Source organism: Chiloscyllium punctatum, chromosome 40 (genome assembly GCF_047496795.1).
Source record: "Chiloscyllium punctatum isolate Juve2018m chromosome 40, sChiPun1.3, whole genome shotgun sequence".
Classification (NCBI taxonomy): domain Eukaryota; kingdom Metazoa; phylum Chordata; class Chondrichthyes; order Orectolobiformes; family Hemiscylliidae; genus Chiloscyllium; species Chiloscyllium punctatum.
Genome location: NC_092778.1, coordinates 42,764,012 through 42,778,442, shown reverse-complemented (window position 1 = coordinate 42,778,442; position 14,431 = coordinate 42,764,012). Strand labels below are relative to the sequence as shown.

The following is a 14,431-nucleotide window of genomic DNA, read 5'->3' as shown; positions in this document are numbered from 1 at the left end:
ATTGCGGCGGTTGGAGGGTGCCGGCAGCTGAGCGGTTGCTATGTAGCGTCTCCAGGGCGGCGCGGGCGTGATGGAAGGAGGATAACGTCATAGCTGCTGATCCGAGTGATGGCGGCGCCGAGAGGCTGGGGACAAATGTGAGGGAACACAGGGAGCGAGAACTACCGGGGCCCGAAAGCGAGAAAACCCAGAGAGAAAGATCGAGCTCCACCAGGAGTCGATAGTTTGACATTCGGGAAAGGGGTCGAGGAGTGGGGTGGGGGAGAGTGGTGAGTTTTAAGTGGGTGGAGGGGGGGGAGAATGGAGCTGACCGATCCCCAGTGAACGGAATCTCAGTCGTTCATGGAGCCTACCCCGGGGCCGGAGGGGGCCGGGAGCCCGGGGGTAGAGTTAGAGCCCCCCGCACCTGGGAACCCAGGATTTGAGTCGGAGTGCGAGAGGCTGCGGGTCGTCTTCGATTTGTTTGACCTGGCCGGCGAAGGGTTGATCCGGCTGGAAGATTTTTGTCAGATCGCCAGCAGCTACGGCGCGGAGCAGGTAGGAAGAACGGGCACAGCCAGGAGGGTGCAGTCATCCCTGTCGGGATTTAACTGTTTGTCCCAGTGTCAGTTTTGCGAAGTGGAATTTTTTTAGGAAGCACTGTGACTGAGCCACTGCTATGGATAAGTGGCCCCTCGGTGGGGGTTTATTCCATAATGGGACTGTGTTCAGGATTTTAAATAGGACAGCGGCTTAAATTTTATTTTTTTTCTTTGAAAATACTTTGCAACTTGGTGCTTTGCTTATCAAAAAAAAGCTAAACCAAATCTATAATCGCCCAGTCATTCAAGTGCAGCTTCATAATCTATTGACTGTTCCCATCGCAGATAATAGGACGGACTTTCTTATTGACGTAGAAGATAATAAGGAGTAATAATTTGAGGATCGCAAATATGGTCATGAATAGCGGTGTTTTTCATATTTATTTTTGATTTTTTTTTGTGCACACCACCTGCATCTGCTAAATAACTGTCTGCATTCAAAAGTAGGTTGGACCGTGGATGTGCTGGATGATGTGGGGTAGCAAAAATGGAAATTCACTGTGCACCAGGGCCGGTAAGAATTGAACCTGGCGCTGATGAACATGCTATATCTGGCCCTAATTGGAAAGCTAAGCACAATTTTGTTGGGAAGTAAACGACTTTCATCTATATGGCGTTAAAGGATACAGGACTGATACTTTGCAGGATTCTCATTAAGTCACTGGGATTGTGATTGTATCTGTTCCAAAATTATACATAATTTTGGTAAGCAGCAAGTTTCAATTCCTTGGAAATTAGATTAGCAATTGCTTGTGGTTCTGAAAAGTCCTGTTGGACTCAAAGCGTTAACTCTCCTTGCATACCTGAATTTCTGCAGCATTCTACTTTGGTATTTGGCTGATGTACCTACAATATTACATCAAAGCAATTGGATTTGTATGGACCTTGTCTGTGAGACTTTCCCTGAATATTACCACCTTGCATAGATCTGACCTGATTTTTCTATTCAATCCAGTATTATGTGGAGTACTAGAAAGTTTTTTTTTGTGTGGAAAAGAATTTCTCCTGTTTTGTTTATTCTTGGTTTTAGTCATAACTTCTTGTTTTGTTCTTTTAGTCTCAACTTGCAAGTATGTGCATGTGCTCTGAAGAAAGTGTAAGTCAATTAGGGTGACATGCAGTAGTTGTAATTGAATCTGCTGAGCACATTACTTGAAACTGTGCTCTTTGGTGTTAGCTGGCTCCTAATTTTTGCAGAGCCATTAATTTTGATACCTAAGGCAGTGAATTGGTATTAGTGTGATGAGTGGATAGGATATCTCAAACATGACACAAACAAGTTGTGTCCCAGTGTTTGTTGGATATGTTAGTTTGACAAATTTTTAAAAAGAAACAGGTGATTATTGTCCAAGTAGCCATTTTGATAGGATACGCAACTTAAAGCTGATCTTGAATCAACAGAACAATGAGGTTAAGAACAGCCTGGTTCATTTTAGTTTAATGGTCATAACCAAAGCTGAAGGCGTTGAGAAAAATGAAGGTGCTGCATTATGAAGTCAGAGGAGACTATTAACTTTGATTATTACTTTATGTATCATGGTAGCGAAAAGGTTCAAAATAATGGGAAATTATGGACACAATTGGAAGGCAGTGTATTCAGGAGCCAATCCTCATTCAAGTGTTTAAAATTTTCTTGGCATTTAACAATCCCTGAAATCTTAAATTTTTTTTGGATACTAGATATACTTGCATCTGTAAGCATGTAGGAATTTGGAGTATGAGGAGGAAGCAGCTTTTCATCAAGCTTGCCCCACCCTTTGCTAAATAATACTGAATGTCTGACTCTGGTAAACATTTCAGTGTTTAATTCTCAGATTAGGGTATTACAGTAGAAGGTTTCCTGCCAGTGCACCATTCTACATGGGTCATATGTCCATATAGTTTTTGTTGTAGGAACATTAGGGCAGAGCTGTATACAATTACACAAACCTACTTTTGGTGCAAAACAATTTGAGAAGCACTTAGCCAAAATGAGAGTGAATGGTATTTTCTACTTTAGTACAATTCATTCAAATTGTCTGAATCAGTATGAAGGAGTTAGGATGTATTTGAGAGAACACTGAAGGGAAAAAGAATAAAACGGAGAATTGCACAATGGTGGAACAGAGAAACTGTTAAGTCTGGCAACATCAGTAGAGAGAAAAACAATTAACATTTTGATTCTGTCCCTTGGACTCTCTCCACCTACCATTTACCCCATCGCCATCCTATCTTGTGCATTAAAAACCACTTTTTCCATCTACCCTCAGTTCTGAGGAAGGGTCTCCTGAACTTAGAAACATTCTCTATCTACAGATGCTGTAAGACCTGCTGAGTTTTTCTAGCAATTTGTTTTTTTTTTTTGGATTTCCAGCATCTGAAGTTTTTTTTTGGTTTTTAGTTCTGATGTGGAGGTGCTGGTGTTGGACTGGGGTGGAGAAAGTTTAAAAATCATACCATACCAGGTTATAATCCAACAGGTTTATTTGGAAGTACAAGCTTTCGGAGTCCTGCTCCTTCCTCTGGTAGCTGTGGAGTAGGATCAGAAGACACAGAATTTATAGCAAAAGATCATAATGTCATGCGTGCAACTGATACAATCTATTGAACAAACCTAGATTGCTGTTAAGTCTTGCATCATTTAGAATGGGTGCAGGTTTCAGCTCATTAATATAAATCCCAGAACTTCTTTCAAGTTACATTCTTGAAATTAAGGTTTTTTTTTTAAAAAGTGACATTTTAACTCAGACGATGTGTTAAAGGTAAGATTAGAGTCTGTCTGTATCCCAGTCTTGCATCAGAGTGGCCCTGTTTTCAAAGTAGGAATTTATAAACTATCGCATGGATTGGCTGCCTGGAGATTGTGTGTGTGCTTTTTGAGCAAAAACAAAATGTATCTGCAAATGCAAATTCATCCCGTGTGTGTGTAAAATGTAGTGGGGGGTCACCTGTGGTGTGGCATGAACCCAAGGTCCTGGTTGAGTCTATCCTCCATGAGTACTGAACTTGGTTATCAGTCTCTGCTTGGCCATTCTGCATTGTTGTGCATCCTTAAGTCTTCCTTGGAGGTTTTCAGTTAACATTTCAAGTTCAGCAACCTTTTTTTTTGTCAGAACTGAAAGCAGCTAGGAAAGTGTGGTGCTTCTGGTGATGTTGCGTATGATGTTGTGAATAGTGCATGAGGACAGTGCTAAGTGTGAGAGAAGGGTAAGCAAACGGATTGCTGATAAATGGTGAGTTGAATGCTAATGTGGTGTGAATGGTTGAAAATAGATTGGCTGGCTGTGCTGGGAATGACCCATATCAAATGGTTTTAGAGGATTGGGGCCAGGTAATGTGGAGGAGGATATTCATGTTCTGAAGTTTGTTTTAACTCAATGTTGAGTCTGAAGGATTTCAGTTACCAAGGTAGAAGATGAGGTACTGTTCCTTTAGCTTGCATCGAGCTTTGCTGGAGCCTGAGATACACATTGGTGTGGGGACATGGTGTGCCCAAGTTTCAGGCAGCTGGAGACTTGGGGTTTATTTTTATAGGTAATGTAGATGTTCCAAAAAGCTGTCACACAATCTGTTTCCTCTCCCCATTGTAGAGGAGATAACATTGTTAGCGATTTTTGAGAAGACATTTAGCTCAGGTTGATAAGTCTGTTAGCTTGCTGAACTTGGAGGTTTGTTTTCAGACATTTCATCACCATATTAGGTAACCTCCTCCATGAAAGTCTCTAGTGAAGCGTGGGTGGTGTGTGCCACCTCTATTTTATAGTCTAGGTTTCTTAAGGTGGCTGAAGTCATTTCCGATGCTTTGCTTTTTTCAAGGCAAAGTAAATCGGATCTAAGTTGGTGTTTATTGATGGAGTTCTTTTTAGAATGCCAAACCTCTAAGAATTCTCATGCGTGTCTGTTTTGCCTGTCCTTGGATGTTTGTCTGAGTCAGTGGTGTCCTTCTTTGTCTGTATGTGTGGAAACTAGTGAGAGTAGGTCATGTCTTTTGGTGGCCAGCTGGTGTTCATGTATCCTGGTGGCAAGTTTCCTGCTAATTTGTCCATTTTTTTTTTTAAACAGTTCTTGCATGGTATCTTGTAAATGACATTAGTTTTGTTGGTGGTATCTCTTAGGTTCATTAGTTGCTACTTAAGTGTGGTAGGTTTGTGGGCTACTATGATGCCAAATAGCCATGTTACCTTACATCAAAGGCATTATGGTAGCCCACAAACCTACGCACACATTTAAACAGCGACTAATTAACCTAAATGACCCATTAGATAATACCAGAAAAACTAACATCATTTACAAGATACTATACAAGAACAATAAAAAAAAAGCCAGTCATAGAGATGTACAGCACGGAAACAGACCCTTCGGTCCAACTCGTCCATGCTGACCAGATATCCCAACCCAATCTCTGGTCACCTGCCAGCACCTGGCCCATATCCCTCCAAACTCTTCCTATTCATATACCCATCCAGATGTCTTTTAAATGTTGCAATTGTCCTCGCTTCCTCTGGCAACTTATTCCATACATGCAGCCCTCTGTGTGAAAAGGTTGCCCTTTAGGTCTCTTTTATATCTTACTCTAATCCTATGCTATCGAGTTCCGGACTCCGGTCACCCCTCGGCCTTTGAACAGTCCCAGTCTATTCAACTTCTCCCTATAGCTCAAATCCTGCAACCCTGATAACATCATCCTTGTAAATCTTTTCTGAGCCCTTTCAAATTTCACAACATCCTTCTGATAGGAAGGAGACCAGATTGGTTAGGCCACTTTTGGAATATTGCATGCAATGTCCTGTACAGCTGCAACATGTCCACCCAAGTCCTGTACTCAATATTCTGATCAATAAAGGAAAGCATACCAAACGCCGCCTTCACTATCCTATCTACCTGCGACTCTACTTTCAAGGAGCTCTGAACATGCACTCCAAGGTCTCTGTTCAGCAACACTCCCTAGGACCTTATCATTAAGTGTATAAGCCCTGCTAAGATTTGCTTTCTCAAAATGCAGCACCTCGCATTTTATCTGAATTAAGTTCCATCTGCCACTTCTCAGCTCATTGGCCCATCTGATCAAGAACCTGTTGTAATCTTAGGTAGATTTCTTCCCTGTTCACTACGCCTCCAATTTTGGTGTCATTGGCAAACTTACTAACTATACCTCTTGTGATCATATCCAAATCATTTGTATAAATGCCAAAAAGTAGTGGACCCAGCACCGATCCTTGTGGCACAGGCCTCCAGTCTGAAAAACAACCCTCCACCACTGCCCTGTTTTCTACCTTTTGTTTTGAGCCAGTTCTGTATCCAAATGGATAGTTGTCCCTGTATTCCATGAGAACTAACCCTCCTAACCAGTCTCCCATGGGGAACCTTGTCGAATGTCTTCTGGATTCCATTTAGATCCTGTCCACTGCTCTCTCCTCATCAATCCTCTTTGTTACATCCTCAAAAACTCAATCAAGTTCATCATTCATGATTTCCCCCACACAACCATGTTGACTATCCCTAATCAGTCCTTGCCTTTCCAAATACATGTACATCCTGTCCTTCAGGATTCCCTCCAATAACTTGCCCACCACCGTCACACTCACTGGTCTATAGTTCCCTGGCTTGTCCTCACCATCCTTCTTAAACAGAGGCACCACATTAGCCAACCTCCAGTCTTCCAGCACCTCACCTGCGACTATTGACGATACAAATATCTCAGCAAGTTGCCCAGCAATCACTTCAGTAGCTTCCCACAGAGTTCTAGGGTACACCTGATCAGGACCTGGGAGTTTATCGACTTTTGTGTTTCCAGACATCCAGCACTTCCTCCTCTTGTAATGTAGACATTTTTCAAGATGTCACCATCTATTTCCCTACAAGCTCTATCTTCCATGTCCTTCTCCACAGTAAACACTGATGCAAAATACTTGTTTAGCATCTGCCCCATCTCCTGCAGCTCCACACAAAAGCCACTTTGCTGTTCTTTGAGGGGCACTATTCTCTCCCGAGTTACCTTTTGTCCTTTAATGTATTCGTAAAAAAAGCTCTTTTGGATTCTCCTTAACTCTATTTGCCAAAGTTATCTCATCCTTTTTTTTTGCCCTCCTGATTTCCTTAAGTATACTCCTACTGCCTTTATACTCTTCTAAGGATTCATTTGATCTAACTTTGACATATGTTTCCTTCTTTTCCTTAACCAAACCCTCAATTTCTCTCGTCATCCAGCATTCCCAATACCTACCAGCCTTTCCTTTCACCCTAACAGGAATATATTGTCTCTGGGCTCTTGTTTCATTTCTGAAGGTTTTCCATTTTCCCAGCTATCCTTTTACCTGCAAACATCTGCCCCCAATCAGCTTTTGAAAGTTCTTGCCTAATACCGTTCAAATTAGCCATCCTCCAACTTAGAACTTCAACTTTTAGATCTGGTCTATCCTTTTCCATTATTTTTTAAAATATATTTTCATTGGAAAAATGGATTTTTAAAAATTTTACAACAAGTACAGAACAATTTTTTAAAAACCCAACCCACCCTCCTGTACAAATGTGTAAACATATATAGAAAAGTAGAGAATAAAAAATACTCAACCTGCCTATTTAACATAAATAAATAATAACCAGCAACAAACTAATAAAAACTCAGTCCAGCCAGGCAAAACACTCATACGTTCACAGTTCCTCCTCCCTGGATATTGGACTCTTAAAAACATAATCGTTACAGCTATATAAAAGCCTTTTGTTAGTGTGGCAGATAAATCTGTGTCCAGGTATTCCAGAAAGGGCTGACATGTCTTTATAATTCCCAGTTTTGTAGTGTACCATATTTGTGAGAAAATCCAAGGCAAATATGCTCCATGACAATCTTTTGCCAACCTGACAGACCTGGAGGGGTTTTTGGATATCCAACCTCACAAGATACTTTTTCTTGCACGGAATGTGAGAATGTTGTAAAGTTGTTTTCTTATGCGAGTCTGTAGGGAATACAGTGGGCAGGCCCTGAAGTAGAGAGAAAAGGTCCTCCTCCACCCTTATACCCAAAATCCTCTCCATTGTGCCCATCACAGCACTCCAGTATGTTTTTCTCTGGTGTTGTGATAGGTTTCAATGGGTAAGAGTGCCCGTACAGACCTTGCACTTGGGACATGCTGAAGATACCCTGGTCTAAATTTTGACAAATGGTCCTATTGCAAATTGATGTCTTCCTTGCATTCTCTCAAATATGCTGTCATGCTTCTGAAGGAACTTTAACACTCAGCTCTTTCTCCCACACCCTGCAGAATCGATCACATTCATCTGAGGGGGCACCCCAAATTGATATGAAGTACTGACAGAAAGTGTACTCTTAGCACCCCTTTCTTTGTCGGGTTTATAGGGATCAGTCAAAAGTGTAGTTTTTTTTTGATTAAAATCCCTAACTTGAAGAAAAACGAAAGTGGTCTCTATTAGATAACTCGTACTTCCGTAATTACTGATTGAAGGACATCATTAAGTCTCCCTCAAATAAATCACCCATGCAAGGCCCACCCCTAGCTGCCCAACGTTTAAATCCTGAATCTATCATCCCTGGTTGAAAACCCCAGTATAAAGGTGTAAATGAAGATGTTTTGCCAATATAGCCTTTCCTAGGCCAAATTGTCGTCCTACTTTAACAGCATTGAAGACAACTGGGTTATGGCAATATTCCCTAATTGTCCTCATATTTTTGTCCAAAAACAGCAAACTGGTAAGGGGGCACCTTGCCTGGAAGCCTTCAATATCTAGCCATATTGAAAGAGGCTCCCCACAAGTCCAATCACTCATAGGACAAAAGCGAGCTTAGTTGGTAGTTTTTCATGCCCGGTAGGTCCTCCAAGCCCCCTGCCACCCCCCAAAATGTCTGAGGCAGTTGCAGTTTACCTAATTTAATGAGGGGCTGCTTACAATGCCAAATAAAAGAGCTGAACCAGCTGTTCAGCCTCCTGAGTGTCTGCTTATTGAAAATGAGAGGGAGCATCCCATATATTGTATAGCAAACGGAGAATAGTCATCTTAATAGGTACTATCCGACCCAAACACGAGACTGGAAGTACCTCCCACCATCGAAGATCTTGTTTAATTTTAGCAAATAATTGCATAAAAGTTGGCTTTGAACAGTTGATCTAGAACTAGAGTAAGCGATATGCCCAAATACACACCACCCCCGTGTGACCACCTAAATGGGAATCTGAAGTTGTCCTCAAGACCTAGCTCCTTCATAGACCGCCCATAGGCATAGCCTCTGATTTTGCAAAATTAATCTTGTACCCCAAAAAAGTGCCAAACGCGTGAATGCGTTGTATCAGGTGAGGCACTGAAACTGGTGGATTTGTCAAAAAAATTCGGACATCGTCTGCATACAACAAAATCTTATGTAATTTTGACCCCACTTCTGGAGGTGATCTATTGGGATCCCCATGAATGGCTTTCGCCAATGGTTCAATCACCAATGCAAAAAGCAGTGGTGAAAAGGGGCAGTCCTGCCGGTTGCCCCTTAAAAAATACTAAAATTACTTGATCGTACCCCATTGGTGATGACTGTCGCGAGAGGGCTGACGTGGAGAAGCTATACTTAGTCTTGTAAAGACTTCGCCCAAACCAAATCGCTCCAGAGTATAGAAAAGGTGCGGTCACTCAATTCAGTCAAATGCCTTCTCTGCATCTAGAGAAATCACTAATCCCTGTATTGACTGTTGTGTGACTGTTGTTGACACACTTGAATTACATTTAAGCAGCCTCCTAACATTATTGGAGGATCTGCGACTCTTTATGAAGCCTATCTGATTCTCTTTAATAATAGACGGTAACAGTCTCCAGCCTTAACGTGAGAGTCTTAGAGAGGATTTTAAAGTCCACGTTTAAGTGTGAGATGGGCCTGTATGAAGCACAGTCTTCTGGATCTTTCCCTTTTTTAAGAATAAGTGAAATATTGGCCCTTCTTAGATGGTGGGAGACTGTCGTGACTGTCTGAATCATTAAATATATTGAGCATTAGGCCTGACCGCATACTTAACTTTTTATAGAATTCACTGGGAAGTCCATCAGGACCAGGTGCCTTTCCACTGTGAAGTTGCCTCACTGCTTCCTGCACTTCTTGCTCTGATAAGGGGACATTGAGGAAAGGCCTCTTGTTCAGGAGTCAGTCCTGGGAGCTTCAGATCCTTAAGATTCAATTTTGGTCTGCCCCTCCTCTCGATCCTCAGCTTGGTATAACTTAAAGTAAAATTTCTGGAACGCCACCTTTAATCTTTTTAGAATCACATGTTAGGTTCCTAGCCCCTTAGCTAATCGCAGTAATGGTTTATGGGGCACTCCTTTTCCTGGCAAGATACGCTAAGTATTTGCCTGGCTAGTCACCATACTCTTATAACCTTTGCTTTGCAAAAGCTAGCTCCTTCTTTGCCGTCTGCGTGAGCGCTGAAGTTAATGCAGACTGCAGCACTGTAATTCTCTGTAATTTGACCAACGAATGTCTGACAAAGTAAGCCTTCTCGGCTGCCTTCAAGCATGCTTCAAGGAGACATTGCTGCTCACCCTTCTGCTTCCTACTGGAGGAATAGGAAATAATTAACCCGCCAGAATTGTCTTTGACAGGCTTGGTTGGTAGTTCATCCAACCTCTGGGTAACTATGTTGATGGCTAGGAATGCCCGACATTCCCGAGAAAAATACTCTTTAAAAACTTATTATCCTTGAGGATAAAGGGATCCGTTTGCCAGTGCCTTGAACCCACTGCAACGTCCTTAATCTTAACTACAAAGTATATTGGAGCACGATCAGAGATGGTAATATTACCAATCATACAAGATGCCACCAAATCTGGGTTTACTGCAGGGATCAGAAAAAAAAATCAATCCTAGTGTAACATTTGTGCGAATTGGAGAAAACATAAAATCCCTGCCTGTAGGGTGGAGATGCCTCCGATATCCACCAACCCTACCTCCCCACACAGATCTACTAACTGTTTAGTTTGTACAAAGGGTATCGCGGAACCTTTGAGCAACCTATCTACTGTGGGATCCATGAGACAGTTAAAATCTCCCCCTGTAATGATGTGCCAGGACTGTAGACTTTTCAGTTTAGAAAAAGCCTCTACCAAAAATTTAAGGGGATGAGCTGAAGGGCAATAAAAACTTAAAACACTATATTCTTCCCCATTTATCAAGGCTTTAAGAATTACAGACTTCCTGTGTGTGTCTTTAACATACTCTTAACAACTTAAATGGGAGATTTTTCCTAACCAATACAACCACTCCTCTACTTCTGGTATTAAATGATGAAACCTAAATTCGGTCAAAGTCATTCTGCTGTAATTTTAGATACTCCTTGTCATTCAAGTATGTCTCCGAGAACCAAGCAATATCCACCTTCTCCTTTCTAAGACTCAAGAGTACCTTCCTTTTTAATTGGTGAGTGACTTCCCTTGATATTCCAGGTCCATCATTTAATCAAGTCATTAGCCATAACTTTCTGCAATAACATTTCATTTAAGGCCTTTGGATCCTTCTCCTGGACTCTGGAAGCCTCTATGGCACACTCCTCATCCCTGGTAATGATGGAACTGCACCAGGAGAGGACGAGAACTTTGACCTAGACCCAATCTCCATGCTGCGACCTAGTGAGCCCTCTCTATCTTCAACCCCTCATGCCAGCCTCCATGTCAAGGAATTTTGGCAGCAAATCTTCAACAAATTCCACAGTCTACTCGCCTTCTTACCCTCAGGCAGACTTATGATTCAAATTTTTTTTTTTTCTCTCCTGACCTGTTCTCAAGATCACTCACTTGGTTGCGCAAGTTACAGACCTGCGTCTCCAGGGCTTGGATCCTACCCTTGGATGAACTGGCATCAGCTTCCACCACTGTGACCTTGTGCTCCACCTCATCCATCCTCTTCACTAGGTGTCCTAGCTGCTGCTCATGCTTCTGTAGTATGCGAGAGATTGGAGCTAGCTTCTCTTCAATCTGTTTCCCCAGCATCTCACAAGATTCTTTCACCAGGGCCTGGAAAGTAATCAACTCCAGGGACACTGCAGGCTGAGCCGTAGGCCCGACCTCTGATGCTCCTCCTCCCTTTTTCGGTATCTCTGGATGACTGGAAACGTAGATGTGTTATTTTTTACAAGTTTCTTGGGATACCATGATCTTTCCAGAGTCCCAAGATATCGTGATGGTCATTGATTAAATAAGGATTTATGTAGACTGAGTGATGGTCAGACGTTGGTTTGTGCTGATGAATTGAGTAAAGAACATTGCATGATGTGATGCTTAAAAGGTTTAATGGAGCCTTCTTTCACTTGCCTTTCATGTGTTCCTTTTCTTTTTCCTCCCTCTACCCATTGTGGAGGAGTGACCAGGCAGAATATTGTTCATATCTCCAAAACCATTACGGATGACAATTTTGAGAACCAGTGATGTTTACAAGTTCATGCAATTCAAAAGGAACTTTTGATGGTATTTTTGATGCTTTAACAAGCTTATAAAAAGCCATTTGTCCAGTTTACAGCATAGGAGTCTGATTTATAGATTAGATTACATTAGTGTGGAAACAGGCCCTTCGGCCCAACCCGCCGAAGCGCAACCCATCCATACCCCTACATTTACCCCTTACCTAACACTACGGGCAATTTAGCATGGCCAATTCACCTGACCTGCACATCTTTGGACTGTGGGAGGAAACCGGAGGAAACTCACGCAGACACAGGGAGAACGTGCAAACTCCACAGTCAGTCGCCTAAGGCGGGAATTGAACCCGGGTCTCTGGCGCTGTGAGGCAGCAGTGCTAACCACTGTCCCACCGTGCCGCCTTATCTGTTCCATCAGTTCTGTAATATAGTAGTTCCATTCTCATACAATTTTCTTGTAACGCAGAATTGCAATAGCAGCACCATTGAAACTAATGGGGCCAAAATCTCATTCTAACCAATACATGCTTTAAAAATTTGAACTTTAGAAACAGTGTGCCCAATTTGTCAATCTTGCTATAGTGAATTCATGTTAATAAAACATGCATTATAGCAGAAGACCTATACTGAAATATGAATTGACCTGTTAATTGATTCCAAAATGTTTCAGCTCTGTACTATAATGTATACCAAGACTAAAGCTCCACATAGAAGACAGCATATTGTTCAGCTGTGAGCAGTGTTCTCGGAACTCAGTTCAAGTCCTTCCACAATGACCTACTGTATAAAAACTGCAGTGCTTAAGCGTTGACCTGCTCATTGGTGTTACTATTTCCACAACTAATCATTGGGTTATACACTCTGCCTACTTCAGAGTGCACATCCATTACATCTTTGTATCTCTTTTTGACTGGCCAAATGCATTTGGATACAGCCAGCACACTATGCAACATTTGCCATTAATGTTAGAAAGAGTTTTCATACATGGCAACAATGAAGAAGTTTTATTAAAAAGATTTCAGCAATTTGTGCCAGAGTTTGGTATAATAGAGATCATTTCAAAGCTGGATGGTTATTACACAATGTGATTGAAACTTGTTAGCGTTTTCTTTAGGTTTTTCTATTTGTCACCTTTGTCAATGAGGCACCAAGCCAAAATCCATTTTAACTCTACTACACAGAGGTACATGAGGCAGTTGTGATGATTGGGGTCAGAATTGCTTCCCTGCCCACAGAGGGCCAGTGAATATAATTCTTGATTCATCTCTGCATTGAGACTCTGAAGCAGTAGTTTACTTGGACTACAGTTTTTAAAAAAGTGAAATTGTACATGGGTGGACTAATTTCAACATTAATATTACTATTCCAGTACACTAGAAAGAAAATTCACGTGACTAATTAAAACATGTCAGAACAAATTGCAAGGGAGTTAGTGGTTTCAAACCAGTAGTGACAACAGGGACCTTTAATTGCCCAAATAAATTTTAGATTATTAATAGAGTAAATAGGTGAGGTTGGGAATGATCGTGTGTACAAGAGAATCTTCTGCATCTCCTTCCTTAGACCAGATAGATGATATTGAATATGGTTTTGGGGAATGAGATGAATAAAGTGCCAATAAGGAATATTGGGAATACACATCCTATAGTTATGGACTGTGTAGAAGTGAAAGGCTTTGAACTACTTGGGCATTTTCTAAGGTCTGAAAAATCCTCTACTAAAGAGTTTGAGGGGAAACCCATGAACTTAGAAATTAGTTCCAACAGTTAAATACAGGCTGAAATCAGTTCGTCATTCAACAAGGTTCCTCATGGGAGACTGGTTAGCAAGGTTAGATCGTGAAATAAAGGGAGAAACTAGTCATTTGGAGACAGAACTGGCTCAAATGTAGAAGACAGAAGGTGGTGGTGGTGGTGGAGGCTTGCTTCTCAGACTGGAGGTCTGTGACCAGCAGTGTGCCACAAGGATCTGTGCTGGGTCTGCTACTCTTTGTCATTTATTCAAATGATTTGGATGTGAACATACTTAGTAAGTTTGCAGATGACTCCAAAATTGGAGGTGTAGTGGACAGTGAAGAGGGTTACCTCAGATTACAAAGGGATCTTGATTGGATGGGCCAGTGGGCTGAGAAGTGGCAGATGGAGTTTAATTCAGATAAATGGGAGGTGCTGCATTTTGGAAAAGCAAATATTAGCAAGACTTATACACTTAAGGGTAAGTCCCTGGTGAGTGTTACTGAACAAAGACCTTGGAGTATGGGTAGAAAGAATAGTGAAGGTGTTTTGGTATGCTTTCCTTTTATTGGTCAGAGTATTGAGTACAGGAGTTGGGAGGTCATGTTGCGGCTGTACAGAACATTGGTTAGGCCTCTGTTGGAATATTGTGTGCAATTCTGGTCTCCTTCCTATCAGAGAGATGTTGTGAAACTTGAAAGGGCTCAGAAAAGACTTACAAGGATGTTGCCAGGTTTGG

At 41.8% G+C, this 14,431-nt stretch overlaps 1 protein-coding gene across 1 annotated transcript in view; it reads left to right on the top strand.

Annotated features, from left to right (window-relative positions):
- The first annotated feature begins 283 nt into the window (after nucleotides 1–283).
- Nucleotides 284–14,431, top strand: part of rab11fip3 (RAB11 family interacting protein 3 (class II)) — a 118,543-nt gene continuing 104,395 nt past the window's right edge. Inside the window, exon 1 of the mRNA XM_072559659.1 lies at nucleotides 284–537. Coding sequence (XP_072415760.1) covers nucleotides 343–537 — 195 coding nt within the window. The 5' untranslated portion in view covers nucleotides 284–342. The remainder of the gene's footprint in view (nucleotides 538–14,431) is intronic.